At 34.7% G+C, this 26,185-nt stretch overlaps 1 protein-coding gene across 2 annotated transcripts in view; it reads right to left on the bottom strand.

The window, feature by feature from the left end:
• Positions 1-642: 642 nt before the first annotated feature.
• dctn2 (dynactin 2 (p50)) overlaps positions 643-26,185 on the bottom strand; it is a 35,539-nt gene continuing 9,996 nt past the window's right edge. The window contains exons 3-14 of one of the 2 annotated variants that reach the window (XM_005166169.5): positions 15,446-15,542; positions 14,655-14,716; positions 14,468-14,566; positions 12,650-12,810; positions 12,013-12,163; positions 10,304-10,369; positions 8,792-8,830; positions 8,516-8,593; positions 6,571-6,642; positions 5,944-6,046; positions 4,932-5,023; positions 643-1,389 (exon numbers count right to left, since the gene is read on the bottom strand). In XM_005166169.5, coding sequence (XP_005166226.1) covers positions 1,303-1,389; positions 4,932-5,023; positions 5,944-6,046; positions 6,571-6,642; positions 8,516-8,593; positions 8,792-8,830; positions 10,304-10,369; positions 12,013-12,163; positions 12,650-12,810; positions 14,468-14,566; positions 14,655-14,716; positions 15,446-15,542 — 1,107 coding nt within the window. In that variant the 3' untranslated portion in view covers positions 643-1,302. 2 annotated transcript variants of the gene reach the window in all.

The following is a 26,185-nucleotide window of genomic DNA, read 5'->3' as shown; positions in this document are numbered from 1 at the left end:
GACGTCTACTGCTAGATTATTTGTGTGTGTGTGTGTGTTTTTTTAAAGAAATGTTTACTTGTCCTTAAGGAATATACACTCACTGGCCACTTTATTAGGTACACCTGTCCAGCTGCTTGTTAACGCAAATTTCTAATCAGCCAATCACATGGCAGCAGCTCAATGCATTTAGGCATGTAGACATGATCAAGACGATCTGCTGCAGGTCAAACTGAGCATCAGAATGGGGAAGAAAGGGGATTTAAGTGACTTTGAATGTGGCATGGTTGTTGCTGCCAGACTGAGCATTTCAGAAACTGCTGATCTGGGATTTTCACGCACAACCATCTCTAGGGTTTACAGAGAATGCTCCGACACAGAGGAAATATCCAGTGAGCGGCAGTTCTGTGGGCGCAAATGCCTTGTTGATGAGGTCAGAGGAGAATGGCCAGACTGGTTCCAGCTGATAGAAAGGCAACAGTAACTCAAATAAGCACAAACTGACCCAGCTGGGGCTCGAACCAGCGACCTTCTTGATTGGATATACATATGAGCTTGAATATTGTTGATAAAATTGCTGACGATTAAAACGAAAGCTCTAAAATCAGTGTCTTCATCATCATGATGGGGTGAAAATAAACAGTGAGAAACAACACCATGAGCCGTCATTCTGGAAGCTGTTTATTATCCAGAGAAGCATGTGAAATTCTATATTGAAACTGGTCATCATTTGTGGACTGAACACCACATTAATAATACAATAACGGTTACAAGCAATCTCTCATGAGAACAAGATCAGCACAACACACTGCAAAGAGCCTTTACTCAGAGTTTGTGTCCTGTTTGCAGTCCATATAGCAACAAACTCTTGAATTAAGAAGCATTTTCTGTGTTGTTTTCAGCAATAATGAAGTGAGTTTGTCCTTAAAACAAGCACAATAATCCACCAATGGAGTGGAATAATCTTATTTTACAGAATAAACATTATTTTTCGAACACCATAGGCAGATTATTTAGAACAAACTCACCTCAATACTGCTGAAAACAAGATTATAATTGTTACTAGTCTGAAAAACGCTTCTTGATTTAAGAGTGTTTAGATATTCAGACTAGAATCGAGATGCACACTGAGTGGAAAGCCTGTGTCCTGCAGTGTGCGCCTCTATATTTACACAATGCACGATGGAGGTGCGGGAAAACTCTCTTCGGGTCTTCATTATGTTCAGATTCAGACGTTTGTGAGTTTCAGAGTCTGTGTGAATGATAAAGGGTGAAGCTGTGGTTTGGTCTCCACCTTGGTCTGCTTTTGTGGACGGGAAGCATCTACTTGTTGAGTTTCTTCATCCTCTGGTCCAGCGCTGAGAAGTTTTCCTCCACGGCCAGCAGGTTCTCCTTCATGGTCTGCTGGACCTGCAGTCAGTCAGAGAGAGATGGAGGATGTCATGAGTAAATACACACCTGATCATTCGACAGTAGGAAACGCTCACACTTTACAATAAAGGTAATGCATTTACTAACATCAACTAATACTGAGCCAAACATTTACCACGGTATATGAACATGTTCATTCATACATTTTCTTTTCGCCTTAGTTCCTTTATTAGTCCAGGGTCGCCACAGCAGAATGAACCGCCAACTTATCCAGCATGTGTTTTATGCAGCAGATGCCCTTCCAGCTGCAACCCATCACTGGGAAACACCCATACACACTCATACTCATACACTACGGCAAGGGCGTAGATTTAGGGTGGATGGAGAGGACGTGTCCCCACCAATATCCACCAAATACTGAAATGTCCCCACCAATAAATTAACTCACTTAAAAACAACATTGCGCTCAGTATAAACTGAGACATGCCGAAAGGGTTAAATCACGTTCTCTCCTTGAGTCGCACCGCCCTCAAACACATATGAACATTGTGATTGGCTGTGCCTTTCCCTGCTGTCACGTGAGACGCTGCTTTCAGATACAATGAGCGCCAAAGCAACTGCTCGGGGGGAATTTCCCGATGTGTGTGAGGTGTGTGACACGCACAAGTGAGGATGGCGGTAGCAGAAAAAGGTGGACATAAAGATCGTTTTTCAACGAAAAGTGTAAGTCACATAAGCTGAAGTTCCCTATACTGAGCGAGTTCATCATGATAATGCCGCTATTGCTAGTGTTTTCGCCGCATTTATAGTCAGTTTAACGTTAAAGCAGACTGATATATTATTATTAGAGCTGTGAACCTACACTAGTCTCACGGTTCGGTTCGGTTACGATTATCATGCCATCGATTCGGTTCAATTCGATATTTCGGTGCATCACGGTGCATTGACGGTGCTTTTATATTTTCTTCACAGCAGCATTTCTTGTATTAAAATGTATGAATATATTTATATACTATTTGTAATACAATTTTGTCGTTTAATACAAACAGTCAGATATATAAACTGTAACTTTAAACAAAATGAGCATTTAGCAAATAATATAAACAAATATAAACATCCAGCTCAATTTCTGATCCTTGTCTAGTTCTCTCACACCTCTTTGATTGGTCACACCCTCAACAAAAACGGTTGCGATTGGCTCTTGCGCGCTGCGCTCTTCAGATGAATGATAAGCAGCAGGTGGCAGCGGCGATCTCACAGCTGATGTATGATAGACATGGTGGAGAAAACTCTGCAGACATGCGCTCGTTTCTGTATCCAAACGTAATGCTGTAAAACAGCCGAGAGGAGAAGAAAAGCCACGCCAGCAGGTCAAATGGGCCACTGTGTGTGTGTGTGTGTGTGTGAGAAAGAGAGAGAGAGAGAGACAGAGGCAGAGCGAGCAAGAGAGAGAGAGAGAGAAATGGAGTAGGCTACTTTCATTCTCAAACTCACACAGTGAAATTGTGCACAGTTTATGAGTTTTAAGTAGTTAAAGCGCTGTAAATACTCGCGATCGCCTCCCTCGCAACAGAGCGCTTATGAGGTAAATGACGTCAGTAATAACCGGTTATGATTATTACTGAACCGATACCGAATTGTTCACGTCTGCATCGCAGTGCACCGAAGAATCAATTAATTTTGACACCCCTAATTATTATACAATATTTTCTGAAAACTAACTGCAGAATAAACACCTGTAAAGGTATATGACCCTGCCAGTTCTCCTAATCTCTAGAGTAGGTCAGAATAACTACAATATCTCACAAAATATTGCTCCATCTTTTAATAATACTACATGTTTAACTTGTACAAAAAATGAACGAAAGTGTTTATTAATCTCTCTCTTCATCAGTTCATTAACATTACTTTAACATTACACTTTTAGGCCTGTGGCCAGCTTATTGAAAGGAGAGGTTATTTGTTTTCTGAAAAACTGCACCTTTTATTCATCTGATTAATTATTCCTTCTTATTAATTAAGGTATAAATATTACATTTTAGTGACATATTAAGAACTAATTTGTGCTGGATTATCTTGTTGGATAGTTTGATTATTGGATATTTTTGATGTTTCCTACCATTTTGTCAGATTACTTTATTTACACATGTGCATTTACACTGTAGGTTTCATTACAGTTTCATAAATAATAAAAAAAACTTTAAGTTCTTAGAATAAAGAAGAGTTCAGATGCCAAAAGCTCTAACTGCCATGTAAATGAGCATTTTTCTCAGCCTCTTATATTTATGTTCAGTTATTTACTTTAAGGGCAATGAAAAGAACGCATTCGTCACTATAAAAGTTAAATCCTCACACAGAAGTTGGAGAAAATGCTCATTTTAGAAGCAAATATTAAATGGCATATAGAGGTTTTTGCATCTGAACTCTTCAAATATAAAAGTCTGAAAAAAGTTTTCTTTGGGAAATCTGTTAAAACTTGATTTAAATTAAAAACTGAAGCCTATAGGCAAATAAACAACTGGCCAGCGCATGATTCAACCTTCCTCAGTGAGAATTTGGCCATTTGAATGATAAGATAAATTCAAATATAATAATAATAATCAAACTTTTGGTCTTTCAAACCACCTGAAGCTCCTTGGGTAAGCGCCTGACTATTTAATTTAACTTAATAAATTGTATAAAGAGAGGATTAATTATTAATATATTTGAATAGCAGTTAAATAATTAATATATATATATATATATATATATATATATATATATATATATATATATACACACACACACACACACACACACACACACACACGTGCACGCAAACATAGACAGACAGACACATGCAGAAGCACACACAAACACACACACACACACACACACACACACACACACACACACACACACACACACACACACACACACACACACACACACACACACACACACACATATAACTGCTATATATATATATATATATATATATATATATATATATATATGTATATATATACTCAAGCCCAGTCACCAGACATCAACATTATTGAGCATGATGAAGGAGGAGGTGTTAAAGATGAACACAAAGACTCTTGATGAGCTCTGGGATCCTGCTGAACGCTTTCTTCTTCATTCCAGATGACTTTATTAATCAGTGATGTGAGTCATGTCAGAGATGTATGGATGCAGTCCTGCAAGCTCATGATGGAGTCAGACACAATATTCATTCTGTCTCCACTGCAGCAGGACTTTAAACAGAAATAATATCCAGTATAGAATATAGTCATGAGACTTTAGTCAGAGCTTACTGTCCTAATGAAATCATTAATAATCAAGACATGATCAGATTTTATTGAGCTCAAATAAGCAAAATCTAGAGGCCTTCACCTTTCATATGAGCCACTTGTCATACCAAACGATCAACTAGATATCAAGTTATTAGTTATATTAATTAATATATTATAATTAATATATTAATTATCCTAAAACTTGGATAGGCGACAAGACTTTTGTCAGGGAGTGTGTGTGTTTACAAATGAAGGATTGAGTGTGTTTAAAAGTAAAGGATTGTTTGTGTATGTGTGTGTGACCTGTGTCAGGAGTGTGCTGTTGTCCTTCAGTGAGTTGTTGATCATCTGCTGCGTCGTGTCCAGGTGAGTCAGGAGCTGCCCAAACTGCATCGCTAAAAACACACAAACACACACACACACATCTTAACACACATACACTGCACTCTGTTTACATATTAACAGTAATAATAATAATAATAATAGTAGTAATGATAATAATAATAATAGTAGTGATCATAATAATAATAATAATAATAATAATAATAATAGAAGTAATAATAATAATAATAGCAGTAGTGATAATAATAATAGTAGTGATAATATTAATAATAAAAATAATAATAGTAGTGATAATAATAATAATAGTAGTGATAATATTAATAATAAAAATAATAATAGTAGTGATAATAATAATAATAGTAGTGATAATATTAATAATAATATTAATAGTAGTGATCATAATAATAGTAATAGTGATAATATTAATAATAATAATAGTAGTGATAATAATAATAATAGAAGTAGTAATAATAACAATAGTAGTAATAATAGTGGTAGTAATAATAATATAAATATTAATGGTAGTAGTTATAATAATAATAATAATAATAATAATAATAATAGTAATAATAATAACATTAGTAATATTAATAATAATAATAATAGTGATAATAACAATAGTGATACTAATAATAATAGTAATAATAACAGTAATAATAATAATAATAATAATATAATCATTTAAAAATATATATGATTATTAATAACTATATAAAACACAGTAAATATGTTTATAGAAGTACATAAAGTGAAATAAAGTCATATTTCATGTAGCAATATTAGTCTTCTTAAATAACCAATCAAATAAAGAGCAGAGAATCAGGTGATCTTGCAAACAATATTTTGTGTTATGCTATTACATCCATAATTTAGATATTCTTTTTAATCATTAAAGTATTTGACTCCCAGACCTTATAGCAGCTGTAGTACTGATGTGTATGATGCAGTAATACTGCTGTAAACACAGTGTTACCCTGCTCATGCAGCTCTCGGACCGCAGTCAGTCTCTGCACCACCTGCGGGAGAGAAGTGGCCATCGCATCCCACTTCTGCACCACATCATACAGCTGAGACACCTGCACACACACACACACACGTGCATGCAAACATAGACAGACAGACACATGCAGAAGCATACACAAACACACACAAGATTGGGAAATTTATAATTAAAATTTATTTGGTCACAACTGTACTCATGACAGTTTAAAACAATTATTAGTGTCTAATGTTTATATCTCCCTTTTAAATTAATAGTTTTAAATTAATTGTAATTATACGTATTAAAAATCTTAATATACGTTTAATAAACAGGAAAAATCAAGAGAAACACACAAAAATATTACATTTATTTTCAAACAGTGTAGTTTATAATTTTTTTTATTGCAATAACAACTCTTGAATTTAAATGTATTATATCTCGATTCCTAAAGATGTTCGTCGTATATATCTGTTCAATAAACTGTTCTGCTTAAAAGCACCAAAATATATAGTCAATATTTACTGAGAAATGGATAAAAATAGTCATTTTTAAAATGGGGTGTGCTCAATTGTGCTGTGAAACGTTTGTTCATCATCATCATCTGGACTCCACACTTACTTTACTCTGAGTCTCTGCGTCCTCCATCGTCGCCTTGTGTTTGGCAATTTCATTCATCTTCCCCAAAACACTCTGGAAGCAGTCAGAAAACAAGCGTTTAGTGTCCAATACTGACTCTAGATTTACACTACACAATAACGACATTAAAGGTTCATCTAAAACTCTCTGGAAGCACAAAATCAGTCAAGCTGCAGCGGTATGTGTGTGGGAAAAGTCAAACAAATAGATTTTTATTTTATGCCAAAAATCATAAGACTATTAAATACAGATCAATCTCATTTAAGACACTTTGTAAATTCTCTGATATTGATATATTATAAACATATCAAAACCAAGCGGCAACCTCCCGCTCTCCCTCGGGAAGCCAATAAGGAAGCAACTGAAACTGCAATTCATCCAAATGGAGCATTTCAATATGGAGCAAATTTCAATTGAGCCCACTGTTAGAATGGCCAGCTTTACAGCAGAAAAAAAGGTGTTTACAGCCTGGTACAAAGAGCAATTTCGGTTCATACAGCTAATATTACCCTTCATGACAACTGTGAGGGGGTGAATATTTTTATAACTCAATGGTTTCCTCTATATTAAGTGATATTAAGTTTGCATAATTAAGGGCGTGGCCACTTGAGTGACAGCTAGGTCTCGTTGGTCGCCGTCACGTCACCTCAGCTGAATCCTGCAGGTTAGCCGCTGATTTCGTCATATTTATCGTATTTCTGTGTTGTTTTATGTGGCTTTACACAGTCAGTTGCCTTTTGGACTTGTTTCCTACAATTATTAGATGGCATGGCATGCTGAGTGCACTTAATTGTGCTCACAAACCATTCACGTGGCCTCCGTTTCACATGTAAGTAAAGATGTATACCATCTCTTTAAATGTATTTGTTTTATTTAGGATCATTTATAACGTTTTTTTTAGAGCTGTAATGCACTCCAGAATCTGTCAGATTGATTAGCTGTGGGCTCTAGATCAGTCATCTGAAGCGTTGTCATACAGTGTTATGCTGGATTTCATCAATAGTCTTACATTTACTAACACAGACTATATCTGAAGTGTTTGGAAGTAATTCGCGTTTTCCTCCTGTTGAAAAACGTCATAAGAACAATGTTTAGTGGCTCAGTGTATTACAGCAGTATTTTTAAAAGGCTAAACACTTTATTGATGTAGTGAACAACCAAACACATGTGTTCATAACACAAACAAGTTGCAGGTATTAAGCGTTCTCCCAAAGTAACGTCTGTTTAAGCCAGGTGTCTGTAGCTCCGCCCACTCTCCGCCTCTTTGCCCTTGTTTGGTATCCCGCCGTGGGTGCGATGACGGGCGGACAAAAAGGCGACGGTTGGCCACGCCTACTTGTGGCTTCTTTTGCAGTGTTCAGAAACCTATGGTCGACGTCACGGACACTACGTCCATATATTTTACAGTCTATGATCAAAACTCAATTTTTGTTGAGTACTGTGCACTGCTAAAAACCTAATTCCTTCAACGTTAAAGATGATTTTCTCAATATTTAGATTTGTTTAAAACCCTCAGAATCCAGATCGTCTAATAATTGCATTTCAGCTAAATATTATCCACCCTAACAGACCAAACGTCAATGGAAAGATGATTTATTCAGCCCAGAAATCTCAACTTCAGAAGATTTACGACTGCTTATGCGGTCCAGAGTCACATTTCAAAAATAAATAAATGATAATAACAACAACAATAGGTAATATTATATTTATTAGATAGACTTTTTGATTGTCTTTGACTCGTTGGATAAAAATGCTGCTTTATTCGTTATGTTTTTTAGCAATATTCCATTTTTGTGCACAAATCTATTTCACAACTTTAGACGGAAAACAGCTTTTGAATTACTTACTGGGATGGAACCCTGGAATGTTATAAGACTGCCTAATAAAGGCTTAATCAGTGTGATCTGCGTATGTGTGTGTGTTTCACCTGTAGTCTGGCCTCCACCTGGTCCAGTGTAGCAGCGTCCAGAGCACTGACCCGCGCCTGCAGCAGCTCTAAAGTCTCCTATGGACACAGATCAACACCGCATGTTATCACGGCCATCACAGCAGATGTCACCTCACTTACAAATGTGTGTGTTGGGTTTTGTTGTAGGTTTTGTTGGTTGCACAGCAGCTCGTGTGCATTTGCCAGTCTTTTACAGTATCATGCATTAATAATAATAGATGTGTCCATCAGTGGAGATGTTGATCAGTGCTTTACCGTCAGACTGGAGCCCTGAACCCCGGAGCTGAGCGGCCCCTGAAAACACACACACACAGTCAGAAAAATCAATCAGTTCATTAAAATATAAATAAATAAATAAATAAATAAAACTTTACTGAAGCAAAGAGAAAAATAAGAGTCAAATTAAAAGTCTAATACATGAAATCTAAAAACGTACATTTTCCCCAGACGTAAATATAAATATGTGTGTTTGTATGTACGTACAGTATATATCACTGTATATACTGCACAATGCAATTTGTACAGTAATATTTTCTTTGTCTTTTAGTGGATATATTAAATAAGAGACCTGCTGTAGCTTTGTTTACTAAACAAGTGGTTCTACCTGGATTTGGGTTATTATTATTATAAGCCCCTGTGGGAATATACATTTAGGGTGCTTTCACACCTGTGAATCGATTCAGTTGTTCTGAAACAGAGATTACAGTTGTTACATTGTTGCTCTTTGCTCTTGGAGCGGTTCGCTTTCACACGGCAAAGTTTCTAATCGGACCAAAAGAGCTAAAATAAGTCACGTGTGAGTAAACTCTCCTTACATTGGTCAGAGTGTCAGGGTTTATTTTGCAGCGTCCCGCTCAGCTGTCAGGAGAGGTGGTGGTTTGGTGGTGATTAACAGGGTGTATGCGCGCAACGTGTCTGAGGAGAGATGCGGTGGGGAGGAGTGAGAAGGGTGCGCAACGATACCTATTTGAGGACCGGGAGGGAGACGTGAGATTACCGGGAGATCATCACTCGTTTGCGGGCATCCGGAGACTCGCGAAACTTCCCGCCATACTCATAATTCTCTCTTCATATAGCCGTAAGCCTATTACATATCCACAAACACTGTGATATAACCGCGCTCGGATCGGATCGCTTTCTCACTGCAATCGATCCGCTCCAGGGTTCGTTTCAATCGAGCCGAGACCACCTCATTCAAGCGATCTCGAAGCGATTACTTTGGCGCGGAACAGAGCGCGATTGCCCTGTTCACATATGCCAAACGAACCGCGCTAACTGGGCAAACGAGACACGTTCCGAAACAAAAGTGTAGGTGTGAAAGCACCCTTATATAACCTGGTTCCAAATTAACAATAATCTATATCTATATCCATATATATATATATATATCTATATCTATATCCATATATATATATATATATATATATATATCTATATCCATATATATATCTATATCTATATCTATATCCATATATATATATATATATATATATATATATAATGTTATATTCTTTGGTTTTTAATTAGCTTATCTCATTCAAAACTTTGGCTAAGGTATGGCAAAGAAAATAATTTAGTTATTATGTTTAAAAATTTACTAAAACATTCTATGAAACAGGAATCCGGGAAGTATTTAAAAATTAAAAAACTGGGCTGATCATTTTCTCTGTAACTATATATACATTACTATATGTATATCTGTTCATATTGCACAGGCCTCAGTCCAGTAAGTGTTTTTAGACTAAACTCATAGTGTTTTTGGCTCACCCGTTTGTCTGACCCAGACCCCACCGCAGTCTCCAGCTCTGCTAGACGTCTCTCCAGCTCTGCTACCTGCAACACACACAAGGGTGAAAACAGTGCTGCAACAGTGTTTTTGTATTGCGACGCAGTTCCTAGAGAAACTGAATATTAAATAAGAAAACAGTGGGCGTGGCTTGTTTTTTCTACTGCGAGCTGATTGGGTGTAGTAAAGTAGGCGTTTCATTCAGAAAGATAGGGAAAAGGGCTTGGGTAGAGTTACGCCACATTCACACGGGGCATCAGCGTCAATGCTTGACTGAAGGCGTGTCTGAAGTTGGGGCTGACGCGATCGTCATAGCAGCGTCAGCCAATGAAATTCAGTCAGCAATAGGCCACTGTCTAGCTGGTGTATTTGCATACAGCGATCTGATTTGCTGACGCTTCTGTTGGCGCTTGAAAAGTTGAGCAAGTCCCAACTTCTGCAGTGAGCAACGCCTCTGAAGCGGCGCCGACGGATCCACAATGCAGTTCGGCAACACCTGACGTCACCTATTCAAAGTAAAGGCGAAGCGTTGACACTGACGCCCTGTGTGAATGGGGCGTTACATTCATATAGCTCTTTTCTGAACACTCAAAGCGCTGTACACATTGGAGCGAATCTCCTCATTCACCACCAGGGTGCAGCATCCAACTGGATGGCGAGACAGCCATTGAGCCAGATCACACACCAGCTGATTGGTGGAGAGGAGACAGAGTGATAAAGCCAGTTATGATGTTAGGAGGCTAATGATGGCTATGTTAGGAGGCCATGATGGACTGAGGCCAGTGGGCAGATTTGGCCAGGATACCGGGGTGAAACCCCTACTATTTTTAAGGATATCCTGGGATTTTTAATGACCACAGAGAGTCGGGACCTCAGTTTAATGTCTCATCAGAAAGACGGCGCTCACTGAGCAGTATAGAGTCCCCGTCACTATACTGGGGCGTTAAGCCTGGTTTATACTTCTGCGTCAAGTGACCGGCGTAACCCTTCTGCGCGCTGTCTCTCTTGGTCTGCATTAACACTTCCGAAACGCTAGTTGGCAGTGAGGTGTAAATGTGTCTCTGTGTCAAACTCAAACTCGCTCATTTTGAGGCAGGAACCGGCGGAGGTGCAACAACTTTAACCATCAGGTAAACACAAAACAAAACTCTCCATCCGGAGCTCCTTCACGGGACTCCACACTTGTACTCTCAAGTCGCTCGCACGGCTCTCGGTCCGGCCCAGACTCGTCAGCGCTACCAAGCCGACCAAACACAGAGCTTGCGCTACACGTCGTTTTTGAGAGGTGCATGTCAGCGATGCCGACGTCCACGGCGTAGGGCTATGCGTCAGCGCTGTAGCATACGCGTGCGCTTGACGCAGAAGTATAAATCAGCCTTTAGGACCCACAAAGACCACAGGTTGGGCGCCCCCTGCTGGTCTCAATGACACCACTTACGGCAGCAACCTAGCTTTCCCATGTGGTCTCCCATCCAGGTACTGACCGGGCGCAGCCCTGCTTAACTTCAGTGACCATGTGAGAGTTGCAGAGCAAAATCAATACAGTTAGTTTGATTTCAAATACTTTAATTTGTTACGTTTCTTAGTTACTACATCATTAAAATCATTTTACATGTACCCACAGACGATTATTATGTGCAGAAATAGCAATTGGTAATTAATCATGCTGGACGTCTAATGAAAGTCGTACCTTTGCAGATTCAGTGAACTTCTCCTGCTCGGGTCGACTGTGGAGCTCATAGAGAATCACTCCGTCTGGGCCTTTGGGTGCTGCGGTTTTCCCATCCGCACCCGCTCCGCTCCGGACGCCCCGCGCCACCTCCAGCTGCGTCAGCAACCGCCTGAACACACACACACACACACACACATACACTTATACACACCTTCAAGCAACTAACACAATCTTCCAAGTCTACTACTAAATGCTTACATTCATCCATGGTTAAAATCACTAAAATAAGCAGGCGCATCACCCTCTGCTGCATTCACAGCTCTGGGCCCGATTGCACGAACATAAGAAGCTGAATGGTATTAATGCACATTAACTGGAAAAGTTGGCGGTTCATTCCGCTGCTGCGACCCCTGATTAAAAAAGGGACTAAGCCGAAAAGAAAATGAGTAAATAAACGATTAAATATATATTTTCTGCCATTACAAACATTCTCTCGCGCACACATGGTGGTCAGACTGCGCACCCCAGTTTTGGAACCGCTGATCTAAAGTGCTGTTCCATCACATGGTAATGTCAATGATGTGTGTGGCCCCTAATGTTTTGTGAATATGCTCACTGATTAGCTAAAGCGGAAAATGATGGGGTTTAGACTGACTTGGCGAGCGCTCCATCAGGGTCGGTGAGGTTGATGTGGGCGTCGGGTCCGAGCAGAGAGTCCAGATGAGCTGAAACCAGCTGCTGTTTGAGCTGCGCCGCCTGCTGAGCCAGAGCCACCGGCGTCAAACGCTCCTCCGCACCGCTCTCTTTAGTGCTCGTCTGCACACACACACACACACACACACACACACACACACACACACACACACACACACACACACACACACACACACACACATACAATATTAATAATTTTATATTTTATACCCAATCATAATAACTTAATTTTAATAACTCATCTCTAATAACTGATTTCTTTTCTCTTTTTCATGATGACAGTAAATGTTATTAGGCTAGATATTCTTTAAGACACTAGTATTCAGCTTAAAGTGACATTTAAAGACTTCACTAGGGTAATTAGGGTAAAGTTAGGGTAATTAGGCAAGTCATTGTATAACAGTGGTTTGTTATATATATTTGTCATTATTTCACAGAAGGACAAATCATTTTGTTGTCAACTGAGAAAATGTAAAATCAAATGTAAAAAAAAAAATAATTTAGTCAATACAAAAAACATAATAAATAAAAAATAGAAACTATATAGATAACATAACATAATCAATAACAAATAAGAAAAACAAATAATAAAGGGCGATTAATATAAATGAACATTTAATGATAAATGTATATTAAAGCAATGAAAAAATCCATAAAATAACAACAAATTAGAAATATAGCTTAATAAATAGCATAACAAATAGCAAGAAAAAATTATAAAATACATAATAATTTCCTATTAATATTAAATCAAGTCAATAATACTGTATACGTCCATATTTTTCAAATAATAAATGTGTTTCAAAATAAGTATAAATATCAATAAATGTCTATTAATATTAAATAGACATTTTATAATAAATGCCATATTTTTAAATAATAAATTAATATTAAAATAATGATAAATATCAATAGAATATTAACATAAATGTTTATTAATATTAAATGGACATTTCATAATAAATATAATAAAATATTCAATAATATTAAAATAATCATAAATATTAATAACATAACATAACAAAAGTATATGAATGTTAAATTGACATTTAATAATTAATATAATAAAAATTAATATTAAAAAATTATAAATATTAACAGCATATTAAAACTATTGTCTATTAATATTAAATAGACATTTAATAATAAATGACATTTTTTAATAATATTAATAAATTAATGTTAAAATAATCATAAATATCAATAACAACAAATGTATATGAATGTTAAATTGACATTTAATAATAAATATAATAAAAGATTTAATTCATATTCAAATAATCATAAATATTTATAAAATAAAATAATAAATGCATATTAATTGGACATTTAATAACAAATGTAATTTTAATATAATTAATATTAAAATAATCATAAATACCAATAGAACATTAAAATAAATGTTTATTAATATTAAATGGTCATTTAATAATATATGTCAATTTTTATAATTCATTAATATTAAAATAATAATACATATCAATAAAATAACATAACAAATGAAAATTAATATTAAATAAATATATGATAATAAATGTAATTTTTTTTATAATACAATAATATTAAATTAATCATGAATATAAATAGAATATTAAAATAAGTGGACAATTAATAATAAATTTTAAACATTTTATTCATAGACAACTACCCCTTTAATGAGTCCTCAATAAATCAATGTTTTTTTTTCTCAAACACTGTATGTTAGTGTACTGAATGTAAATGTGGGAGGAAGACTAGAACTAAATGTTTGAGTTCTGACCTGAATTTTCTCCACATCCTGGCAGAGCTCGTGGATCTCATTAACCAGCCGCTGATATTTCTGCTGAGGAGTTTCCTTTACGCCGCAGCCTTCAGCTAACTGCAGGACCAGAGCAGATAAATCAGGACAAATGCTGAGAAACTACAGCAAACTAAACCAATCATGATGACAAACGAGATTCACTCACCAGCTCATAGTCTCCAGACTCATAGCCCACTCGCCGATTCTTACTGATGCGGTCTGAGAAATCTGCACAAAAGCACACACAGTATTGGTATAAGTATCACTGAGATGCTATTATAGTTTATTATAAAATTTGGTTTAATTTTTCTTAATTCTTTTAATATTTGATAAACATTTTATTATTATTATTTGTGTTGTTTCATACATACATGCAGCTGATGTCAGAATTATTCACCCTCCTTTGAGTTTGTTTTTATTTATTTCCCAAATGCTGTTTATCAGATTCAGGAAATTTTCACAGTATGTCTGATAATATTTTTTTCTTCTGGAGAAAGTCTTATCTGTTTTATTTCGGTTAGAATAAAAGCTGTTTTAAATTTCTTTAAGCCCATTTTAAGATTAATATTATTAGCCCCCTTAAGCAATACTACTTTTGGATTGTCTACAAAACAAACCACTGTTATACAATAACTTGCCTAACTTTAACCTAGTGAAGCCTTTAAATGCCACTTTAAGCTGAATAAAATAGTCTTGAAGAATATCTAGTCTAATATTATTTACTGTCATCATGACAAAGATAAAATAAATCAGCTATTAGAGATGAGTTATTAAAACTATTATGATTAGAAATGTGCTGAAAACATCTGCTCTCCGTTAAACAGAGATTAGGGGAAAAATATAGCGGGTGCTAATAATTCTGACTCCAACTGTACATTCCCCAGAATGCTGAAATGAGAATAAAAGCATAAATATCTGCCTTATAACAGAAGTGCTGGTAGACATATGCCCACTCACCCAAACCTTTAGCGCTGACGTGTTTGTCTTTAAACTTGTCATATGCGGCGTTGGGATTGACGACGATGCGCTCCACACTGTCACTGCACAGCTCCTCCTGCAGGACGAGTTATAAACCAATCACAGAATAAACACACGCATGCACACCCACACACACACACACACCACACGCATGCAGAGTTTACACGCGGCGCTGATTAAAAGGACACGCATATAGAGAGGCTGCCGATTGGCTGATTGTTAAGCCCCTCCCAGATATGGGGCTATGGCTGATTTATACGTGCGTGCCGTGATCACACTAATGCAAGATGATTTAATATGATTTAATTCACTCCAACAGAAACAAAGGGAACACTTCACACTGTACAAAATATGTGTAAATAAACAGTTTCCCATATTAGGTGATTCATGTTTATGAAAAGATAAAACATAAAATTAAAAATGTATATGATAAAAATTAAAGCTTATTGCAAAACCACAACCATCTGATATTTCTAGATCATGAACTATCTTGTATACATCTAGATATTTCTAATCATAAACTTGCTTTTCTTGTATACATCTAGATATTTCTAGATCATGAACTGTCTTTTATACATCTAGATATTTCTAGATCATGAGCTATCTTGTATACATCTAGATATTTCTAGATCATGAACTATCTTGTATACATCTAGATTTTTCTAGATCATAAACTATCTTGTCTTGTATACATCTAGATATTTCTAGATCATAAACTATCTTGTATACATCTAGATATTTCTAGATCATGAACTATCTTGTATACATCTAGATATTTCTAGATCATGAACTATCTTGTATACATCTAGATATTTCTAGATCATAAACTATCTTGTCTTGTATACATCTAGATATTTCTAGATCATAAACTATCTTGTATACATCTAGATATTTCTAGATCATGAACTATCTTGTATACATCTAGATATTTCTAGATCATGAACTATCTTGTATACATCTAGATATTTCTAGATCATGAACTATCTTGTATACATCTAGATATTTCTAATCATAAACTTGCTTTTCTTGTATACATCTAGATATTTCTAGATCATAAACTATCTTGTATACATCTAGATATTTCTAGATCATAAACTAGCTTGTCTTGTATACATCTAGATATTTCTAGATCATGAACTATCTTGTATACATCTAGATATTTCTAGATCATGAACTATCTTGTATACATCTAGATATTTCTAGATCATGAACTATCTTGTATACATCTAGATATTTCTAGATCATGAACTATCTTGTCTTGTTAACATCTAGATATTTCTATATCATAAACTAGCTTGTCTTGTATACATCTAGATATTTCTAGATCAAAAACTATCTTGTCTTGTATACATCTAGATATTTCTAGATCATGAACTATCTTGTCTTGTATACATCTAGATATTTCTAGATCATGAACTATCTTGTATACATCTAGATTTTTCTAGATCATGAACTATCTTGTCTTGTATACATCTAGATATTTCTAGATCATGAACTATCTTGTCTTGTATACATCTAGATATTTCTAGATCATGAACTATCTTGTATACATCTAGATTTTTCTAGATCATGAACTATCTTGTCTTGTATACATCTAGATATTTCTAGATCAAAAACTATCTTGTCTTGTATACATCTAGATATTTCTAGATCATGAACTATCTTGTCTTGTATACATCTAGATATTTCTAGATCATGAACTATCTTGTATACATCTAGATTTTTCTAGATCATGAACTATCTTGTCTTGTATACATCTAGATATTTCTAGATCATGAACTATCTTGTATACATCTAGATATTTCTAGATCATGAACTATCTTGTATACATCTAGATATTTCTAGATCATGAACTATCTTGTCTTGTTAACATCTAGATATTTCTAGATCATGAACTATCTTGTATACATCTAGATATTTCTAGATCATAAACTATCTTGTCTTGCTAACATCTAGATATTTCTAGATCATGAACTATCTTGTATACATCTAGACATTTCTAGATCATGAACTATCTTGTCTTGCTAACATCTAGATATTTCTAGATCATGAACTATCTTGTATACATCTAGATATTTCTAGATCATGAACTATCTTGTATACATCTAGATATTTCTAGATCATGAACTATCTTGTATACATCTAGATATTTCTAGATCATGAACTATCTTGTATACATCTAGATATTTCTAGATCATGAACTATCTTGTCTTGTTAACATCTAGATATTTCTATATCATAAACTAGCTTGTCTTGTATACATCTAGATATTTCTAGATCATGAACTATCTTGTCTTGTATACATCTAGATATTTCTAGATCATGAACTATCTTGTATACATCTAGATTTTTCTAGATCATAAACTATCTTGTCTTGTATACATCTAGATATTTCTAGATCATGAACTATCTTGTATACATCTAGATATTTCTAGATCATGAACTATCTTGTATACATCTAGATATTTCTAGATCATGAACTATCTTGTCTTGTTAACATCTAGATATTTCTAGATCATGAACTATCTTGTATACATCTAGATATTTCTAGATCATAAACTATCTTGTCTTGCTAACATCTAGATATTTCTAGATCATGAACTATCTTGTATACATCTAGACATTTCTAGATCATGAACTATCTTGTCTTGCTAACATCTAGATATTTCTAGATCATGAACTATCTTGTATACATCTAGATATTTCTAGATCATGAACTATCTTGTATACATCTAGATATTTCTAGATCATGAACTATCTTGTATACATCTAGATATTTCTAGATCATGAACTATCTTGTATACATCTAGATATTTCTAGATCATGAACTATCTTGTCTTGTTAACATCTAGATATTTCTATATCATAAACTAGCTTGTCTTGTATACATCTAGATATTTCTAGATCATGAACTATCTTGTCTTGTATACATCTAGATATTTCTAGATCATGAACTATCTTGTATACATCTAGATTTTTCTAGATCATAAACTATCTTGTCTTGTATACATCTAGATATTTCTAGATCATGAACTATCTTGTATACATCTAGATATTTCTAGATCATGAACTATCTTGTATACATCTAGATATTTCTAGATCATGAACTATCTTGTCTTGTTAACATCTAGATATTTCTAGATCATGAACTATCTTGTATACATCTAGATATTTCTAGATCATAAACTATCTTGTCTTGCTAACATCTAGATATTTCTAGATCATGAACTATCTTGTATACATCTAGACATTTCTAGATCATGAACTATCTTGTCTTGCTAACATCTAGATATTTCTAGATCATGAACTATCTTGTATACATCTAGATATTTCTAGATCATAAAAATTTTGTCCATCTAGATATTTAAACTATCATGTTAAATTATCTTGTGTATTAAAACACCAATAATTGTTAAACTGCAGTGATGAATTTTCAACAACAAAATTTGACAGCGCAAAGATAAACAAGATAAAGAAGAACAGAAAACACCAGGTGAACCACAAAATCCGGAACCTGTTAATTTATGGATATTTTATACAGTGTAATTTATGTCATAATTCACAATATTAATTACTCGCTTATAACCTGCCAATAAAAATTATATGAACTGTTTATTAGCTCTTATAAAGTAGGATCTAATTCTGCATCAATAATCCTTCCAAAAACCTAAACACAACTTCTACTGTACTAACTATTAACAAGCAGCTGATTAGACGTTTAGTAAACTAGTAGTGTTAGTTAATGGTCTGTTAATATTGTGAATTGTGACCTGAACTAAAGTGTTACCGAATCATGGCATCATGGATGAGCGTGTCTGATTTTATTACATTTATTTGATTATTTCAAAAAGAAGAGATTCAATAGAGTTAATAAGCAAGCATCATCTAAAACAGGGGTTCCCAAACGTTTCAGCCTATGACCCCCAAAATTACAATGCTCATGACCCGCCACCCTCATCCTCCATATTCAGTAGTGGCATGTTTTTATTTTTATTGTATACGAGTGCTGTAAAGGTTTCAGAAAGTTTAACCTGGTGCCATAAACTCAAAGTGTTGTGTCTTTAATATAAAGTAATCACCCCAGGGGTCACAAAAAAAAAAAGAAAAAAAAAATCGAAAGGCTGATGGCTTTTTAATTGCATGTTGTTTTTTTCAGTGTAACTATTAACTACACATTTTTTTCTTCTGTCAGTTATGGATAAAATATGGTAATTCTAATAGTTAATAGAGTAAATTTGTGCAGCAAATCAGCCTATTAGAATGCCTTCTGATGGATCATGTGACTGGAGTAATGACGCTCAAAATTCAGCTTTAAAATAACAGGACTAAATGACATTATACAATACATTCAAATAAAAAAACATATTAAAAATAGGGCTGGGCGGTGTCGAGCAGTTTGTATCATACGACTGCGATGGATGATGGCATCGTCATCATAGGCGGCAAATTAATTATTTATGTAAGTAATGAATGAATTAACTACTTGTAGCCTACTTATCCATCTAGCTGACCCGCATGGTCTTCGTTTTATCCATAAACAAATCATAAATAAATAAACACAAGCTACACACAAATGACCACCTGTCAATCACTTTTTCCACAGGACTCTGGCATGAATAGGCAGACTGATCTGTGTCGGTATAATGGTGTCGACAAACTTGGTTGTTAAATGAGGTGCACAACCAACAGGAACCAACCAAATCGCCAAAATGACTAAAGTACAAGCATGAAAGCGAAAGACTGAAGCAGTTTAGTGATGCTGCGACACGTTACCTGATAGATTCAAAAGACCGAAGAGTCTACAGATAGACACAAGATTAATTATATATCACGTTTAACAGCTTTAGTTAGACGACATCCAGTAGTAGATCCTTGATGAACTGTCTGACGTGCACTGCTCTCTGGGATTTTGTGCTCAATGCACCCGCTGAGACATCTAGAGCTCAGACGCGCACATACGCTGCAGAGCATGACAGAGTGTGTGTGTGGTCACTTGATGTGCGTCTTCAGTGGTATAGTGTTGACAGAGGGCTTTCCAGAAATGCTAGGGAAAACACAGTGTGGACGTGGATTGTTTTCGTTCTAAAATGCCATTTTAACACTAAGATGTATTAGAGTAAACAGGGTCTGAGTGTGTGTTTTACACAAGTGGGTTGCTGCTGCAAAGGGGGTGGAGGATCGTGATGCTGGCTCAGCATCGTGATGTCTATCGGCCATTGTGATGGACGACGTCATCGTCTACTGACCAAACCCCAAATTAAAAATAGTAAAAACATTTTAAATTGGTACTATTGCGTAACTTGTGTAATTAAATAAATTCAGGCTTTTCCTGTTTTAAAAATGAAGAGTTTCATTGCAAAACGAGATATATCCATTTTAAACATTTTTGGTTATTTGACATTATTATTTAAGATATCAACAGTCAAGTTCATTCACAATTTTTGTACATTAAACTATCACTTGAGCTCAGTGAAGGCCAGGAACACAATATTTTCAAAATCAAGGATATTTTTAATTTAATTTTATGTCCATAAATAGTTTATAAATAAGTCAAAAACCAAGCCAAAATGCAACATATTAATCTTAACATTGTCAAACATATTAAATTGGTTAAAAAAACAATACATCATAAATATATGAAATATTATATACAAAGATTGATCAATAATAAGAAGATTCTGAGTTAGATTTGGCCTGAATGTACACAAAATAACAGAACAGAACTCTTTTTTTTTTTTTTTGCAAAACGCTTTATATCCTCAGGCTATATTCTACTACAGTAATTCCATTAAGAGAAGCGAGTGAATCAATGTTTTGTTTGAAAAGTAAGATTAAGTTAGTTAGATAAACGACTTGTAGCTTGATACAGAAAGAGTGGAGGGCGGCTCCTTTACACGCTGCTGAAAACCAAACCTGTATGATCAGAGCAGGCGGAGCCGTGGCATCCGCGACACAAGCTGGCCTTGCCCCGTCATATTTAATGAATTATTTCACTGTAATAATAATAATAGCTTATTTTTTGGTTGTTGTTGAAAAAGCAAAACCGTTTATTTTTCTCCATAACAACCTGTGCCCTTTATGTTCCCTTATAATAAATCAACAACATCAAGAATTAACGTGAGGTTTTAGGCTATAAATAATAGGTGCAACTGCATAAATAAATCTTCAGAATCTACTCAGCTACATGTAAGAAATTATTTTAAACTTACAAAGGACACTTAGAAATGTCGCCTTGCAGACAGGCATCTTGTGATGGGGAGTAGGAAAAAAGGCGCTCCTAGGTTTTCCTCTTGACATCAGCGGAGACTCGTTCCCTGCTGCATTTGTGTACTGTTGACGCAGAAGTATCTTATTCTGGTGCACTTTTGTGGCGCTTTTATACATTTTTGTGAAGTTGAAGGCTTCATCTTCTATTGCTAAATCAATGAGCAAACTCGGAGCACTTCTCCGGCGGCGACTCTCTTCCCAGGGGATGTTAAGAAACTGGGGGATATCGCGTTTTGTGAAAAAATACATTTTGTTCTCAGCCTAAAATGTACATTTTTACATGTTATTAATGGCAGCAATTCACACATAGATTAAGGTAAATCTGAACAGTAATTTCCAATAATAAAATCCAAATGTCAAAAAATGGTGTTTATCACGTTTTGCAACCAAACTCTTCAAATATTGACATAATAAATAAAGCATTTATTTCGAATGCAATTAAGAGCAATCAACCATTTCTCAGGATTAATGTTTGTTTAGTGTGTTAAACACAGATAATGTCTATTATGAAATGAAAGTACACTGTGAAGCTGAAACTTCAGTCGGCTGCACTGCATGGTAAACCATTATGGAGAAAACCGAACACACACTTCAGATTCCCAGCCTGAGAGTGTGATGAATGCAGGCGAACAGTGAACTCACACAGCATTTGGACACTTTTCTGTTTTAATTGGCTGGGACTGTCAGTCTGAAGGGCTTTTCCGCCATCGTTTACAGCACAGTTTGCCACTTACTGGACGTCTGTGCGTACAGATTTATTCATCTTACAATGACGGACACCCGGAGATGATGCCGGACCATTACAAATCACACAAATAATTTTTTCTTCTGCATTTTACACTGCAATGTTGCAGTCAAGTGTTTAAGGAGACTAGTCTGCAGTAGTGATGAAATATTGAGATTATTTGTTCATAACTGTGCATGCTCGGTGAATTCAATCAGCATACTGCGAGTTCTCTTCTAAAAGAAGTTCCAGTGTAATATAGAAAAATATAGGTCAAAGACAAAATGGGTTATTGAAAATATAATTTAAGTGTAATACAGCTTTTTTTCCTGAACACTTGAATGTATTTTGTTTAATTTTACCATATTTTACTCAGCAAAAGATAAATAAATTCCCAATTTATTTTAGTCAGCCTCAAAAAGTCATCAAGTGTGACAATAGTTTCAATGTCAAATTTAAAACAATTTACAAAGATGCCATTTAAACAAACTCTCTATTAGAATTTATATTTAATATTAAAATATTTTATTGATTTTAAAGATTTATTTTGAGCATCATCACTTCAGAGAGCAATATAATATGCTGATTTGCTGTTCAATAAATGTTTATTTATTATTATTACTGTTTACTTGAAGTGCTTCTTTTATCTGCACATGTAAGTCACTTTGTATAAAGGTGTCTGCTAAATGAATACATTTTAATGCATTATTATTATTATCAATATTTATTAACAGCTGAGATTTATATATTCAGGATTTTTTGATGAATATAAAGATCTAAAGATCAGCATTTAAAAAACATTTTAACATACACTACACCATTCAAATGCTTGAATCATTATCTTCTTTGTTTTGGTATTACAAATCAACACGCTCATGCACTTTACACAGCAATGCTCATGTCAAGTGTTTAAGGAGACTAGTCTGCAGTAGTGATTAAATGTTGAGATCATTGCAAGTTCTCTTATAATATAAGTTCCAGTGTTAGGATAGTATAGAAAAATATAGGTCAAAGACAAAATGGGTCAAGAAAAAAAAAAAAAAAAAACAAACATTGAAAATGGCGTATTGAAAATTTTTAAGTGTAATACAGATTTTTTTCCCCTGAACTTTTGGATGTATTGTTTAATTTTATTTCTTTGTCAGCAAAAAATAAATACATTTCCATATTTATTTTAGTCAGCCTCTAAAATGTGTTTCTCAATGTCAAATTTAAAACATTTTTAAAAAACTCTTTCTATTAGAATAGATCTTGAATATTAGGTTATTTTATCAAAGCTGACTTCTGAGCATCATTACTCCAGTCACACAATCCTTCAGAATGCATTTTAATATGCTGATTTGCTGTTCAATAAATGTCCATTATCTATTATTATTATTATTATTACTATTTATTTGAAGTGCTTCTTTTATCTGCACTTGTAAGTCACTTTGAATAAAAACATCTGCCAAATGAATAAATGTGAATGCGTTATTATTATTATCATTATTTATCAACAGTTGATATTATTTTCAGGAATTTTTGATTAATATACAGATCTAATGATCAGCATTTATCTGAAATTTAAAAGAAAAACACTAACATACACTACACCATTTAAAACTTGAATCATTATCTTCTTTGTTTTGGCATTACAAAACACAAATAAACATGCTCATTTTTCTTCTGCATTTTTCAGACATTTTAATGTTCCTGTCAAGTGTTTAAGGAGACTTGTCTGCAGTAGTGATGAAATATTGAGATTATTTGTTCATAACTGGAAGATTTAATAAGTATACTGCGAGTTCTCTTCTAATATAAGTTCAGTGTTAGTATAATATAAAAATATTTAGGTCAAAATGCAGGCTCTGGGTGACAAAACTGTAACACAGCTTTATTTTCTGCACATATGAATGTGTCCTACTTAATTTTACTCCTTTCTAAGCTAAGAAAATAATGTTTTTAAAGTCATAAAATGTTTTAAAATGTCATAAAGTGTAGCAATAATTTCTGTCAAATAACTTATTATTTTAAATTTAGTCTTGCTATTTTTAAATTTGTTTTATTTATTTTTATATTCTTTTCATGATTTGTAGTTTATTGATTTACTTATTTGCAGATAATACAGAACTGCAGAGAATAATACAGACAACAAGATGTTAAAGGGAAAATAAAAATAATTGTATGTGTATTAAGTAATAAATATAAATACATTTGACCATATATTTTTAAAATAAAATCAATTGATGTAATTTACAGATGGTACTAAATCTCGATACATTGTTATCCAAATATCAAATGACACATATATCGTGATCAGTGCTTAATTTGTGAATTTTGAGATCGGAGTAATGGATCCAGCATGTTACCCGAGGATGTAGACGGGGCATTGGATGGCAGAGGGGTGTCACGGATGAGAAAGGGAAAAGGGTTGGGGAGTCATGGAAGAAAGTGAATGTGAACAGCGGATGGGGGAGGAGGACAAGGAGGAGGGAAATCCGTAAAATGAGGTCCTCAGATTTCAGAGGCACAAATTAAGCCCTGATCATGATATAATATTTGTCATATTGCCCAATGCCGATGCTGAAATTATATATTGTGCAGCCCGACCAGAATGAGAGTTAGGGTTGTAACAATATACCAGTATGACGGTCTACCACGATTTGAACGTGCACGATTATCATACCATGAACAATTGCATATCAACGGTTTTAACCCTTAAAGACCGAGACAGCCGCCCGCGGCTAAAAATAAGTATTGCTCTTAAATGTTTAATAACTTTTGATTTGCTGATCCGATTCATACAATTCAAAGATTGGCATAAAGAAGGGAATCCCAGCTTTCCAGTGCTGTATCACATAACATTCACGGACTTTCAGAGGCTCCGGAATCAGTGCGGTTACGTCATCAAAATTTGACAACGCTGATTTGACAAAGAAACGCTCGTCACTGTGTCTCCGGACAAATCAGACATGATACATTGATGCATTGTCCCTCCTCCATGCCCAGATTGGTTCAAACTCGCTATATCACAACCAATAAGCATAGGTTTTGCTTTTGTTTGTGGACCAACAACGAGCTTTTTGAACAACACGGAATGAGAGATAGGCATACATTTCTGCGCGGCTACATAAAACGCAAAAAAAAAAAGTTTTGCATGAAATAATTCTCATACTAAGTACTTTTGCATTCACAGCAGCACAAAAACATGACAAAACAGTGACACAGCAAAGACGAACTGCTGCTCTTGCTGTTTTCAAAAGACGCAAATGAAGGTGCAGCTGTTTGTCTGCATTGCAGACAACCATATCCAAATCCATATCCACAGACAACCATATCCATGCTGGCACATAAAACCTAAGGATGTTCCATATTGAATCTAGTTTCGTTATGTAACTATTTATAGAATAGTAAATATTTATATCTATTTTTTACTGAGGATTTGCACCATGTTTATTTGGACTTTATTTGGACTTTGACACATTATTTATTATTTTCTTATGTTTTTATTTGTTCATTGTAAGTGGTGGTGTTTATAGTAACTAAAAATATATTATTTGGAAAAAGTCAAATTTGCTTCACTGTTCTATTATTTTGTAACATTTGTAACATACCGTATACCGCGAAACCGTCAAACCGTGGTATTGTTTTAGACAATTATCATACCGTAAAAAATTCAGGTTCTGTTACAACCCTAATGAGAGTATAGTTCTAGCTTTATCACTCTAGAAAATAACAACTTTTTAGTT

The sequence above is a fragment of the Danio rerio genome, chromosome 6 (genome assembly GCF_049306965.1).
Source record: "Danio rerio strain Tuebingen ecotype United States chromosome 6, GRCz12tu, whole genome shotgun sequence".
In the NCBI taxonomy this organism is placed as follows: Eukaryota; Metazoa; Chordata; class Actinopteri; order Cypriniformes; family Danionidae; genus Danio; species Danio rerio.
Note: the sequence above shows the minus strand (reverse complement) of the source record. Positions and strands in the feature narration are given on the sequence as shown.